Consider the following 14,993-nt stretch of genomic DNA (forward strand, 5'->3'; position numbering starts at 1 on the left):
AAATAACTCTGTATATTGGAACTATGATGATCAATTTAATTGAAATAAAAAATACTATATATACATTAACTTGTAATAAGAATTTTGAAATGTTACTATATCAAAATCTGTACAATATATTAAATCTGACACCAAGAATAAGAATTATCAAAACTCTATGATGATCATATATATACATGTCTTATCTAATTATTATCCGTAAGACGTGTATAAGTATTTAAAATAATGTATCATTATAAAAATCAGATCGTATGAGATTTTACGTAATATAATTAAATTAAATAATCCTAATCTTTTACAGCATTCGCTGCAGCTCTGCGTCTCTTTATAGCTCGTGTTACATTATTACAATAAATTCGAAGGAATACTGAACCAAACACAAGAAGTATGCCAAATATACCAATTATTTTAATTTCGTGACTATATATTAAACACGACAGCAATATAGCCAATCCCTGAAAATATATGATATATTACAGAGATAATAATTATTAATTGTTTTTTAAATAAATTCATTTTTACCTGTCTTATGGTCATCATTATTACAAAAGTAATAGGGCCAAATTTTGAGATTGTATAAAAAATATATAATTGTCCGCTCGCCGAACAAATGGACATAAGTAAGCAATCCACTATAAACCTAGGATACTAATCAAAATTCGTTCACATTAGTCGAAAGAAGAACGAAATCAAATTTAATCGTTGAAATTAGTAGTTGCTTACCTTTTTCATGAAATAATATATAAAAGGAAAACTCGATTGCTGTATAAGAGAAGTAACAGTTAATAAACATGAAAACATATTTACGGCGCACATCATTTGTACACTGGTTGTACCATATTCAACAAAAAGTGCATTTTGCCAAGTACTCGTAAAACTGTCCAATAATAAATAACCCCCTAAAAGGATAACACCGGAAACTGTAGTAGCTCCGTCTGAAAATTAAAAGAAATAGAAAATTGAATAAATATTTCATATTAGCGTATTATACATATATTTTATTTAAATTACCCTTTTGATGGTCAGAACTGTTTAACATAAACATTGTCATTCCAACGGAAATAAATATTGCTGTAACATATTCATAATATTCATACTTTGTATGAGATATTAATTTTCCCATTATCATAACAGGAATAATCTTCGAGGCCTTTGCTAAAACCTACAAAGCATATAGTATTCGATTATTATAATAGAATAATAAATAATGAATATTTTATTAAACTAAATATATTTTTACCTGTGTAGGAAAGCTAACGTATTTAAGAGCTTCATATTGACACCAACTGCTCAAAATGTTTGACATGGAACAAAATACATATTTGTAAAGTGGTGCTTTATGTTGCGGTTGTGTTTTAATAATAAGATATAATCCGGACATGAGAAATGCAAGTATTCTATTCATAAATACTAGAAATTGTGAATCTTCAAAATTGCCCTGATTACCAGAACTATCCTCGTAAACCTATATAGGATATAACATTTGACTTTATAATTTATACAAAAATTGAATAATAATATTAAAATAAATCTAAATACCTGGGTCATTATTTTCTCTTGTAAATAACCCCATGTCAAGTAACTAATTTGCAAACCGAAGAAGCAATAAGTGAGTAAGAAACAATCCTGTGTAAATGTACGTTGACTGGTGGTAGTTGGTGTATAAGAAGATGCATCTAAGAGACCTGTTTCTGTGTGTCCAAGGAAACATGAATGAATCAATCTTGGAATACAGCTTTTATCTGTAAATATAATTAAAAAAAAAAATATATATATATATGCATATATGTAATACAATATAATATAATATAATATTATAATATAAAGTAATCATTATGACACATAATAATGAATAAAATGAGATTTACTACTCTACTTACCGCTTCTCTGAATATATTTACTGTATCTTACATATTTATATATAAGAAAACCTGGCAATAAAATAGTAATATAACCAAATAGGTTAAAACATAGTCGAAGAATCCAACTGTATGAAGTAGATTGTAACAACTCTTCACCGTTGTTTGCAAGATATTTTATAATTTCACTGGTTCCAAATACAATACTCACTGAAAATAGTAGCAGTGTGCTACAGAATAAAAGCTTTTATTAATATTTATTATAAAACTAATCATTTATAAATTGAAAACATTAAGTAATTTGTAAGAACCTTTAAAAAATAACAAAAAATTGTTTAATATATATCACATATATTTAACAAATAAAAATTAGTATAAAAAATAAAACATACCAAATAATAATATCTCCTATAAAATTCCCCATGCTTTTGGTAAATTGGAAACTGATATCAAACGAATATAACCCGTAAGCTCCCATAACCTTAGCAATCGTAACTATTTGAAAGTATCCAAATATTCAAATAAAAAATAACAGATGATATTTTATAAACTTAACACGATATTTTTATACGAGTTTTAATATACTTATATAGTCTTGTACTTTAGAACAATAAATGAAGCAAATAATTGGAATGAACTTCTCCATGTTTTCTTATAAAGTTTTTATCATGTTCAAAAGATATATTATAATTCTTTATCTCCCGCTAACGATTGTGTAATGCAATATTACACGTTCAATTAAAAAAATGATAAAATTGTATTATTAGATTAAAATATGTACAAATAGAAGCCATGAAAAAAGTAATTCCCCAAATTTTAATATATCACATTTTTATCATTATTATAACCTCAATGTAATATATCTTCTGCTTTTAATAGGACCAACATTTTTCATTAAGAACATTTATTTTCTTAATAATTCAATTAAGAAATACTCAATAAAATACCCTAAAAGAATTATCTTTAAAATTACGTAACATTGAAATTAGATTAGATTATTCTAAAATAAGAACAACAGTATGATAATTTGTTTTCCATTTTATTAATATGATATTTTTTACTGTGCTTAGCACAAATATGTACAGAATTGTGTATGTATATGTATATGTATATGTATATATATATATATATATATATATATATATATATATATTTAGTTTTTTAAATATTAACCTATTATTTAATCCTCTTCTGACTGATCACCATCACTTTCATCTTCTAATTCTGGCATAGGAAAGCGTAATATAGCTGCGATACCAGTAAGCTGATCTAGCTCTATAAATAATATTTCATTACGTATAGATATTAAATAAGAACTATTTCTAATTGTTATCAATATGTATATTCGATAATATCAAATAAATAATATACGAGTTATAGCATTATACATACGTTCACCAGATACATGTAAGCTTGAAAATATTTTAACATCGCCATTATATTCTTTGACGTTTTCTACTAATGCCACATATTCTTTTCTTAATGCAACATCTTGACATCTATCAAAATAATAAAAATATTAAATTATAAAATAAACATATGTTTATATAAATGTATATCTAAAATACATTTTACCTAAATAATTTATCCGATATAAGTAATGTTTCCACCGCTTGAGCTTCATTAGCTTTCTCTACATGTTTTTTACCGTAAAAAGCTCTGGCAGAATCTACTTGCAATATTGAATAAAATGTTTCTAAAGCTTTAACTTCGCTCGCTGCTTTGGTATCCGAAATTCGAGACACTACGGCAGGATCGGCCAATACCTCTGTTATGATCAAATCATAAATAATATCATTATTATATTTATTGAAATACATACATATATATACATATATTAAAATATTACCTTTCAATGAATGTTTAAAACCAGAACTTGAATGTATCAATAAAAATTTGCCTTTATTTTCTAATATCGTTTTGCAATCAGATTTAATTGCCTGCTGAACCATATAATCCATAAATTGATCTTTGACAAATCCAGGACTGGCTAAGATAACACATTTGACAATGTCAAAATTAATATGTCTTAAAATGCCTTGTAAAATGCTCTCATAAAATCGCATCAGACCCTAACAAGTTTCAATAGTTTTGATCAGTTTTGTTTACTTATTTTTCTTGTTTTTATTTTTTTTTATTTTTATATTTTCTTTTTCATTTAAAAAAATTGGTATTCTAATTAAAGATATTACTTTTTCGTGTTGAGAAACATTCCCTTTTCGTTTCCTAGGTATAACTTGATCTATTTTTGCACGTACTATTGTCATATTGGAAGTTATTAAACAAATGTGTGCGATACCTTCTTGCATTACCACAGCAGCAACATCTGCTTTCTGATAATGGGGAAAAGAATTAAAAAAAAAGGATGACAATATTATAACATCGTATATTATAATATTGAATAACAATTATTATACTACCTGAGTAGGATCGCATGAAGTTTCAACTCTTTCTAATTTAATAGAATCCCAATGTTCTTTTGTAATAGTAAATTTTCGATTTTGTTCGACATCCAATGTATGATATTGGCCAGTCTACAAAAACATTTGTTTATTTTTCATTTCATCATATACGTTAGATTAATTATAATATATTTATAAATGTAAATACCTTAACATATTTATTTTCTTCGACGTTTCTACCTTTGAGTCTAAGAACACATGCTTGAGTATCAAAATCAACATCTTCAACGCATATAGTAAGAGTCGTTCTTACTTTGTAACTACTAGAACTTCCAGTTGATGATTCCATTTGTACTTTTCTGAAAAAACAAAACAAAAATAGAAGAAAATTATGAGTAATTTGATTTAAAGGTATAAATATTAAAAATGTATACCCATATATTTTAAAACACTCTCTCTCTATATATATATATAATATATATTATAAAATTCTTGTTTACCTAAAAGTCGAGCATGTGACAAAATCTCCTTCCTCAATAATATTATAAGCATGCCACATATCTTCTGTGTTTTCTGGCACAAGGCCTATGCTCCTAATAACAATGTATAATAATAAATTACATATATTATAATTGCGATAAGTAAACCATAATAATACATAAAAATGTTCCATATTTCCATACCCTTTCCCATCCTTGTCAACGTTCTTTCTAATTAACTTCATCTTTAAGGTATCTTTATATAAATATAACTTCCTAAAATTTGATTGAATCAATCGTTAGATAATTATTTTCTTCGATATAAAAGAAAGATTGTTTTGAAGAACAATTTCATGAAGCAAAAATGAAATAATTTGACATTTTTATAGGTTATGTTTAAAAAGTTTAAGCTATTTTAATAATCAATCGATATAAAATTTCAATTTAATTACCTTAAATGTTATTGCACATCTATTTATTATTAAATGAGATTCGTTTCATGTTTTTATAAGCGCATTCGAGAGAATATTAAATCTTTTATGACATATGTAAAACATGATACAAACGTTGCACCCGTTCGCACGCGACATAGGTTTAATTTTTTCACTGCGTTATGACAGATTTAGTAAAATACAAAGCACGGAACTTGGATAATAAAGAAAACGATCACTGTGTATAAAAGTGTCCCCAAAATATAGAACAAATAAAGTTTTATTCCAGGGTGCGCTGTACCGGTGTAGAAAGACGACTAGTTCTTTCTTCTTATTATTTTTCCTAATCATTGGTAACTATATTTGATTATGGTTTCGCATCTAATCTTTATTCATCTATGATTATTTACCTAATTTGAGGTTAAAATGTGTCATTTGTATTTATTAATTTAAAAGTTGGTTAGTGTAGTTAAGAAAAACACGTGTATTAAATATCCGCGTTTTAATATTACGTGAGAATATTTCGTAATTCAGATTAAATATGAGTGAAAGCATTAGTGAAAATACTGAAGAAAAACAGAATGAAGAAGAGAATGAAGTTACGTGGAAAGATTTGGTAAGATTATTCACATGTGATCGAAGTTTATAACCTTAAAAAAAATGTATGATTTCATTAAAGCATTAAGAAATAATTTTTCTATCTTAATTTAATATATCTCTTTTACACACAGGGAATAGTAGAAACATTATGTAAAGCATGTGAAGATTTAAAATGGGAGAAACCAACTAAAATTCAAAAAGAGGCAATTCCTTTGACTCTTCAAGGTAAATTTAATAAAAGAAAATAAATTTGATTATCTATTTAATGAGTATATAATTATTTATGTAATTTATAGGTAAAGATGTAATAGGTCTAGCAGAAACAGGGTCTGGTAAAACAGCAGCTTTTGCACTTCCTATAATACAAGCATTATTAGAGAGTCCTCAAAGATATTTCGCTTTAATTTTAACACCTACCAGAGAATTAGCATTTCAAATCTCAGAACAATTTGAAGCGTTAGGTAAAAACTTTTTTTTATTGTTATCCAATGAAAAACTTGAAGACATTTTACATTAATCATATTTTCTATCTCAGGTTCAAGCGTAGGTGTAAAATGTGCTGTAATTGTTGGTGGTATGGACATGATGTCGCAGGCTCTTGTATTAGCCAAAAAACCACACATAATTATTGCTACACCTGGAAGATTAGTTGATCATTTAGAAAATACTAAAGGTTTCAATTTACGTTCTTTAAAATTCCTGGTAAATAATTATGATCTTGTGTTATATATATATATATATATATAGATATAAAAGTAATCTTTTATTTAATACTATATTTTTTAATTTGTAAGGTAATGGATGAAGCAGATCGTATTTTAAATATGGACTTTGAAGTTGAGGTTGATAAAATTTTAAAAGTTATTCCACGCGAAAGGAGAACTCTATTATTTTCAGCCACGATGACAAAAAAAGTACAAAAGTTGCAACGAGCTTCTTTGCGCAATCCGGTTAAGGTTGAAGTATCCACAAAATATCAAACGGTTGATAAGTTGCAACAATATTATATATTTATACCAGTCAAATTCAAGGTAATTACATAGTACTGGAATAAGCATATATATTACAAAAGTACATAGATCATCATATATCGAATCTTATAAGACAAATTTCAGTACAAGAATAATAAATTGCATATAATTTACTTTTATAACAGGACGTATATTTAGTACATATCTTAAATGAATTAGCTGGTAATAGTTTTATGATATTTTGTGCAACTTGCAATAATACGGTAAGAACAGCATTACTGTTACGTAATTTAGGATTTACGGCTATTCCTTTGCACGGACAAATGTCACAAAATAAAAGGATTGCGGCTCTTACAAAATTTAAAGCTAAAAATAGATCTATACTTATCTCTACAGATGTTGCTAGTAGGTAAGGAATTAAAGTTGTTGTAAGTCAAAATATATTGTTTTCAGAAATAAGTTCTAAGTTATTTAAATATTTATAATATTTTACAGAGGTCTTGATATTCCCCATGTTGATATTGTAATAAATTTTGATATTCCTACTCACAGTAAGGATTATATACACCGAGTTGGTCGTACTGCACGTGCAGGTCGTTCAGGACGTTCAATTACATTTGTAACGCAATATGATGTTGAACTTTATCAGAGAATTGAACAATTAATTTCTAAACAGCTTCCTTTGTATGAAACAGAAGAACAAGAAGTAATGCTACTACAAGAAAGAGTAGCAGAAGCTCACCGTATTGTAAAAATGGTAAATTAAAAAAGAATATCAAGAATCGAATTATAATGTAATTGGTAGAATAAATTGGAATATCATTAATAATTTAATCAAATTTTATAGGAATTAAAAGAAATAGAGGATAAAAAGAAATCTGGTAAGCGAAAAAAACATGCAGATGCAGATGAGGATGATACAGAACAATCATTTGGAGTTAGAAAAAGAATAAAAGGAAAGGGAAAAGGAAAAGGAAAACGATTTTGAAAGTATAAGGTATTATTGGGATAATCGTCGTAAATTATGTTCAAGCAACACTCACATCTTAATAAATAATGCAAACGCGATACAACTTTTATTATCATCGTTACTTTTTATTTATAAACCACTCCATTTCCCTCATATGAATATTTGACCCAGACTTATAGTCTTTATATATAATTTTCAAGTAATTTAATTTACAAAATCTTTTTTTTTTCTTCTTTTTTTATTCAATTTCAAAACTTTTTAATGTAACAGTATGGTGGAAATGAGCTTCCTGATGTGTTTATCACTTACCATCACGCGAATTTCAATGTACAAGAATATTTTGGGATAAACTGCGATAAAGATTATGCAGAATAAATGTATGCATAAGTAAAAGGCTAAGAAATAAGGAGAATCTTTATAATACTGAGAAAATTAGCATTGTATTATAATGATTTTAAGTCTTTTCACAGAGCGAATAATATTTATCTTTCGCTCGAATATAATCACAATAAAATATGTAATAAAAATCACAACTTTTACCATTGCCATTTATCATCTGCAATTAATCTGTTAGGTGAAATTAATGAAGCACCGAGGCAAAACGTGTTATTATATGGTCAACATGTCTACTTGCACGCTTTGAATAAAATATAAAGTAAGATTGATAAAGCAGAATCCTGTTTATAAAAAAATGCAAGCTAAAGAAAATCGTGTATATATATAGATAAATAGAAAACTATTTAAAAGATAATAATGAACATTATGTATAATGAACACAGCAAACTATTGCAAAATTGATTGATAAATTTTTCCCAAGTTTCTCTTAAAATGATCAATATAACTCTATCGTTTGTTTTAAGATAAAGATTAAGGGAACAATTAATGTTCCAGCAAATATTTATAATTACAGTGATTTCTAAAATCTAATAAATTGTTATTAATTGTATAAAGTGGTAATAAATCCTTAGTCTTTGAATATTTGTGTGAGTTTAGTTTTGACATAATGTGCACTAGAAAATATTGTGATGCTGCTTAAAGTGAAAATTGTCAAGTATAGATATATATATATATATATATACATCTTTCAAAATACAATTAATTGATTAACAAAAAAAATGGTGCTATATAAATTGTAATTCTTAATAATCTATCCTGATTATTAATGCATTATTAACAAGCGTAATACTGTCAATATATATACATATACAAGTATATATATATATATTAAACAAAGTTATCAGTATAAGAAAGTGTATGACACATCACGAAACTTTGCTGAACATGCTAAGAATAATAAATTCATATTTAACTATACATGTGCACACAACCTTTCACTGCAATATCATCTTTTTCAAAGCTACATATATATAAATATACATTTGTGTATATATATATATTTATGCACCTGGTTGTCTATTTGAAGTAAATTGAAAAAATGCATTGGGTGGGTTCATCATGCAAATATCCATCGCTGCATTTTTGTAACAGGAATTTCTGCTTAAAGTATATTTATACTTTAATCAATATTTAGATTAAATCTCTATACTAATCGAACGTACGAGAATCTCAATCTTATTATCACTAAATGATATAAGTTTAATCTCGTTGTCGAGGGCGTTTATAATAACGAACAGCGCGCGTGCAAGCGATTACTTCAGTCTCTGAAGCAAAGACTTTGTCTGAAGTTATTTATTTCAAATGCCGATACTATTAACTCTGCTCGATATGAGAAAATACATATCAAAAAAAAAAAAATATAATAAAATGAAAATGTATGCTTGTGTGTGTTCAATTTTCTTATATATTAAATATTTCTTTCAATCCTATATTCTCTCGGTGGCAAAGTACCGACAGTTATAATAAATAAATTCGTACAATGTGACTCTGTCTCTTTTTAAAATATATAAATACATATGCATTAGCGATTATCACGGGTCGCCATTCGACGAACACATAGTCGAATCGCAAAATACTCAAAAGAAAATGTATTTAATCTGAAATTACAAGGCGTGTTGGCGCGTAAAGTAGTCTACTCTAGTATGCTATTATTTTAATATTTAATCAGTTTTAGACCTTACGATGAGCTCGGATCTCTTTTAAATCGTTCAAACGAATATAAGTAAACTAGTCGAGCAGAATCTAATGGATGGAATGTTCCAAATACAGGTCAAGAAGATGTGCAAGTGACAGAAATTGAAACAACTTAGGTTTCATTTAAATGAGAAATAAAATATATTCCATAATATTATTATTCACTATTTCTACACATTCTGTACAGTAATTCAATTCAAGGGTTTTATACCTCAATATACTTTATACAAAAAGGCTACTTATAATCTAACATTAAGACATACCATAGCATGAGCGCCCTCCATCTTACCGCTAAACGGCAGATGGGCCGCACGCATGTTTGTACTGGTATTACAGAGTCAGTCGCCAGCGAGTATAACTTCTTCCTCTTGTATCACACACCTACACACTAAATTGTTGAAAGTGTGTCTCTGGTGTCATTCATATCATTATCATTCGTAATTACAATTTACTGTCCCCAATAAACGTACTCCATTATTTCACTTTTGTTTACATTCTCGGAAAGGAATATGGGAGATTTACCATCGCAACGTTGAAATATAATGAAGTGCCTTCATTGTCTGCTATGCACAAGTTCGTATCTTTGTTTTTTTTTTTTTTTTGTTTAACTTTTCTGAGATACTCTTTACTAATAAATAAAATTATATTTTGTGAAAATATAGAATCGTAAAAAATAAAATCTGTCTTTTCAGTTTTGGATATCGGTACAGAAATAGTGCATTTCAGAGACTCCACAAATAATAGATCTGTTAATTCAGGTCTCTGTCCTCTAAGTACTTGTACTCAAAAGTAAAGCCTTCTTTCTTTCTTTGTCCCCACTTTTCATAATCAAAATAGATGTAGGTTCCCTGTAATATAAACAATTCCTTTCAATATACTTCTTCAAACATGTAAAAAATATAAATTATAATAAATAAAGTAAGATCTTTCGAAATATTATTATACGCTTTATTATCGTGTATGAAAATATGATGAAAATATTTCATTCTAATATATTGCTGTTCAATTTTGTTTATTGACACAATTTGTAAGATACTATATACTGATATAATCAACGGGACAGTAACCTGTTCATATTCCTCATTAATAACTTTAGGCTCTTCGTGTCTTTGAAACCACATCATGTATTTTGTATGAAACCTCCAACTTTGTTTTTTCAATGCTTTCGCCGCCAAATATTGACCCTTGGAACCCTCCATGTAATAAAAAATAAAAAACAATGTTTCCGTAGAAAGACGTTGGAAGAATTCTACGGTATCCGAATGAGGAAGCTGTACCTGTACAAGAACATATTGCATACATCAAATAATGAAATTCTATGATATGGCATTTAGTTACTCTTTTACACACCTGTTGATAGTATGGTGGTGTAGGACATAAATTTCTTGGCAAGTACGACCGTAAACGTTCGGAATCTGAGGGATGAGGCATATGGTAGTAAGCAGCTTCCATCATCTGGAACTGTAACTGGTGTTCCTTTAGCAAAGGTACCGGACCCAGTGGTGCTACGCCAAGTAAAGGTGGAATGTTTGCTTCCTTAGTGGCGTTGTTACTATTGTTTGGCTTCGCACTGTCAAAGATGTTTCTATTTGGCTCAGATGGTGGTATCTCCAGACCTGCTCGGACAATGACTTGTTGGGCAATAGATTTTAAAGAGGACATGCCATCAGGAAGTTTAGGGATGAGACCATTGGCAGTGGATGGCGCTGGCGAGCATGAATTCGCAGGTAGAGGTGAAGACCTGGTGCTAACTGAAGATTGTGGCGAAGAAGACGGTGGGATTGGTGTTGTCATTTCTGCTTCACTATTGTGATTTTGACTTTGTTGACTATGTAATATATGAGTTGTCTGAACAGGTGCTGTATTATTATGTTGCTGTGAGATCGATTGTTGTACATTCGAGGTAACACTGGATGTAGATGACGATGACAATAATCCGTTTTCACTGCTATGAGCTGTAAATAATAACAAATTATGTAATAATCAAAATATACAATAGAAATTTAAAAGCAATATTAATAAATGTTTACATTACAGGAAATTTTGACATTAACAGATTCTAAGTCAATTGAATTTTGGTCGCTAGAAGCTTTAATGCTGATTGTCAGATTGTTTGTACATGAAGAATGAAATACAAAAGAAGATTTTTTTTCAACAGAAATGAATGAACCGTCTAAACCGAAATCTTTAATTTATGCGGGATCGGCTTAAAACGTGTCAACCGTTTGAATTCAAAAGGTGATTGAAAAAACATTGTCGAAAAATGCCGAACAGAATGCACCATCTATTATAGCGTTCAAATGTACTAGGGTTTTTCGGCATGAAATTTAAACAGTGTGATCACACTGCTTGGAACTTAAACGGTTAGTAAATATTGTAAAAATATAATAAGAATGAGATACTACTTACATGACGTTTTACTAGAGGTAGAATGGATGGCTTGTGAATTACTATGCGAAGCAGCTACTGTGGCAAAATTTCCAGCATTAGTTGTTGCAATGTGATTACTAGTAGAACTAGGCGAGCTATGGCTAGATGTCATGGGAATGGTCTTGCTTGGAGTGCTGCTGGATAACAAATTCGATTTTATTGTGGCAGTGCTTCCCGTGGTTGGAATGCTCGCTTGAGAATTGAGTAGCGGCCTGACTGCTGTTGGTTTTACAGGCTGGAATTATAAAAGAACGACCATTGTATCAATAAACCCTTATTACAGTTGCAAAATCAAGATAAATGTGTACCTTTGTTTTTTTGTCTATATCCGTGGAACTATCACTTGAATGGTTGTGCATAGTAGAACTCAATGGCGGTGAAGGTATAGGTGAAGTACCAGAGTTAGTCGAGGTTGGTGTACCTCCAGTCTCATTGCTATTATTGCTATCTGTTGTTGCTGCAGAGGGAATACCAACCCCAGACAACTCTACTTCATCAAGACCAATAATATCATCATAAATGTATTCATTTTCCTCAAAGTCAGGCTCTTGAGATGATTCAATATAATATTCAACGTCATCTTTTATCCTCTTGATCTAATTAAAATGACGTATGTTAAAAATGTAATTTTAACGTACAATATTTTTAATAATTGTCATACACATATGTATACACACCATAAAACGATTAAATATTAACTAAAATAGACTTTTTCATCAAAAGAAAACTCACTGTATCAACTTCAACAGACATATTATCCAACATGCGCAATAATGTCTCCAATTTACGGATATGGTAACGATGCTTATCTAGCTTTGCTTTTAATTCATCCATTCTATCTTGTTTATCTTTATCTAACCGTTTTTTCTTTCCAGCCAGTAATGATTCTATCTCAGATTCAAATGTATCCAGCTATAATCAAGATATTAAAATAAGAATAAGAAAATATTTGTAAATATTTTAGAAGCAATTTTTCATTTACCTGGAGGTTTAAAGCATCTATCGAATTGGCAAGCCAATTGCTAACTTCTTCCCTTTCTTTTTGAGCTGGATCAAGTTTCTGTGCTGCTCCTAATCCTTCCTTGGAATAGGCCTTGGTTTTTGTTTCTCTTTCAACAACTTTAAACCTTTCCATTTGCTGCAAGAGAATAATAATATAATACTCTTGCAAACTTATGTTATAAATTAATAATATATAAACATATATTTTTCTCATAAGTAAAATATACTCACAGTCTCGATTAACTTCCTGTAGTCAAGAAGTGTGCTTTTATCTTTGATTTCTCCAGATGCGATCCAACTTTTAATCTGATCGCGTAACCTTTGAAGTTTTTTGATTTCCTTCTTAAGATCTGCTTCATATTTTTCCTTCTGATTGCTATTATTGGCATTATGAACTTTCTGCCAAATGTCTTCAAAGGTCTCCACACCCTCTGTCACTTTTTTAAGGCACCGATCTATTTCACCTATAAAATAAAAATAAAAAAGAAAAAGTTATGATAATGAATAAAATTTTTATAAAAGAATAAAAATCTAAATATTATTGAAAATAAAATGTACATCTAATATATAAATAATTTTATCAACTGCAAATAATGCTACTTACATGAGATAAGTGTATCTATCAGTGAGTTAACACAAAACAACTAAACCAACTATAAATCATCACACAAGCAACAAATTGAAAGTGGATTTGAGCGTGCCGCTTTAAAGGTTATACATTAATATAAATTAATAATAGAATTTTCTTATATTAATAGTGATAAATGAGAGAAAAGCGAATAGATTTGTGTAAAATAAGTATAAAAAATAATGAATGAAATTCAGTGTTCCATTGTACTTTTAAATATCTTCTAACAACTGTCAGATGTTAAAATCAACATGCAAATAAATAAAGTGAATAAAAGCGATATCGCTTGTATATATTAAACGTAGTTTTTATTAAGCAGCTTATAAGTTTGATAGAAGAAACGGATAAAAGCGAATCTGTGGTAGTACAGAGCCATAACAAAATTTCTAAATGTAAACATGCTGGAAACATTTTCTCCTCACCTTGCAACTTTCTCGTCGCAGCCATGGCTATGTAAACATGTGATACAATGATTCATGCATAGTCTAGACGTAATGGGAAAAAAACGGAGCAATTTTTTGGAACAAATAGTCGCTGAAGTATTATTCCCAGTATAATATGGGAGGCTCGGCCACAAGATGGCTTCCGTTTTCAAATGACAACGTCCTACTGTTCCTGAGCGAGCTGCGCTCAAAGCACATTCAATTTCTCCCGATTTGAAACCTTTTTCAAATAATGAAATTGTTACGTCTGTCCAAAAATCGACAGCACATGAAATACACAAAAAATGGTAGCATCAACAAAGAATATATATGAACTTCTTAACAAACGGGACAGTATATTTATGCATTGGCGCATTCACACACATTCTACCTAACGCATATACTTATTCTTAGTGTGTTCTCAAAACAGTTCAAACATGCCTGCCATATGTCATGTCCATACTAATGCATAGTTTCCAAAATGAGATAGTTCAAAAAGTGTCTTACTTCTTGTTCTAATAAATTTAACTTCTACAATATTTCTTATTTTATCTTATTTTACTATGTTATATATTATCTAGAGCAAGATAATAGAACAAAATGGATCAAATAATCTGTGCGCTAAATGATTTTAGTTTATTTTCTAGTAATATTTTTCAAAGAATTTAACGGAAATGATTGCATAATACATTGTATAATACTATAAAG

General features: G+C 28.9%; 4 protein-coding genes across 4 annotated transcripts; 1 reads left to right on the forward strand and 3 right to left on the reverse strand.

Annotated features, from left to right (window-relative positions):
- Nucleotides 1-15: 15 nt before the first annotated feature.
- On the reverse strand, nucleotides 16-2,705 carry LOC107065340 (adenosine 3'-phospho 5'-phosphosulfate transporter 1). The gene is made up of 8 exons (XM_015318938.2): nucleotides 2,252-2,705; nucleotides 1,881-2,089; nucleotides 1,540-1,742; nucleotides 1,241-1,465; nucleotides 1,012-1,162; nucleotides 724-935; nucleotides 523-648; nucleotides 16-455 (listed from the first exon to the last, which is right to left on the reverse strand). Exons 1-8 carry the CDS (start codon nucleotides 2,335-2,337, stop codon nucleotides 288-290), a joined length of 1,380 nt encoding a protein of 459 aa, XP_015174424.1. The 5' UTR covers nucleotides 2,338-2,705; the 3' UTR covers nucleotides 16-287.
- A 177-nt stretch (nucleotides 2,706-2,882) lies between these two features.
- On the reverse strand, nucleotides 2,883-5,364 carry LOC107065345 (protein pelota). The gene is made up of 11 exons (XM_089172602.1): nucleotides 5,193-5,364; nucleotides 4,945-5,016; nucleotides 4,762-4,854; nucleotides 4,470-4,620; nucleotides 4,280-4,393; nucleotides 4,052-4,192; nucleotides 3,709-3,931; nucleotides 3,435-3,627; nucleotides 3,252-3,358; nucleotides 2,992-3,134; nucleotides 2,883-2,955 (listed from the first exon to the last, which is right to left on the reverse strand). Exons 2-10 carry the CDS (start codon nucleotides 4,983-4,985, stop codon nucleotides 3,040-3,042), a joined length of 1,158 nt encoding a protein of 385 aa, XP_089028728.1. The 5' UTR covers nucleotides 4,986-5,016; nucleotides 5,193-5,364; the 3' UTR covers nucleotides 2,883-2,955; nucleotides 2,992-3,039.
- A 201-nt stretch (nucleotides 5,365-5,565) lies between these two features.
- On the forward strand, nucleotides 5,566-7,821 carry pths (probable ATP-dependent RNA helicase DDX47). Its single transcript, XM_015318802.2, has 8 exons — nucleotides 5,566-5,787; nucleotides 5,903-5,996; nucleotides 6,068-6,232; nucleotides 6,307-6,473; nucleotides 6,566-6,802; nucleotides 6,928-7,151; nucleotides 7,238-7,499; nucleotides 7,590-7,821. Exons 1-8 carry the CDS (start codon nucleotides 5,713-5,715, stop codon nucleotides 7,728-7,730), a joined length of 1,365 nt encoding a protein of 454 aa, XP_015174288.1. The 5' UTR covers nucleotides 5,566-5,712; the 3' UTR covers nucleotides 7,731-7,821.
- Nucleotides 7,822-10,385: 2,564 nt separating this feature from the next.
- Nucleotides 10,386-14,688, reverse strand: Not3 (CCR4-associated factor Not3). The gene is made up of 9 exons (XM_015318801.2): nucleotides 14,286-14,688; nucleotides 13,467-13,699; nucleotides 13,216-13,371; nucleotides 12,966-13,145; nucleotides 12,542-12,829; nucleotides 12,213-12,468; nucleotides 11,154-11,758; nucleotides 10,871-11,080; nucleotides 10,386-10,651 (listed from the first exon to the last, which is right to left on the reverse strand). Exons 1-9 carry the CDS (start codon nucleotides 14,308-14,310, stop codon nucleotides 10,553-10,555), a joined length of 2,052 nt encoding a protein of 683 aa, XP_015174287.1. The 5' UTR covers nucleotides 14,311-14,688; the 3' UTR covers nucleotides 10,386-10,552.
- Between the last annotated feature and the right edge of the window lie 305 nt (nucleotides 14,689-14,993).

Source organism: Polistes dominula, unplaced genomic scaffold (assembly GCF_049000335.1).
Source record: "Polistes dominula isolate Pdom_NZ unplaced genomic scaffold, Pdom_raw_medaka contig_23, whole genome shotgun sequence".
Lineage (NCBI taxonomy): Eukaryota > Metazoa > Arthropoda > Insecta > Hymenoptera > Vespidae > Polistes > Polistes dominula.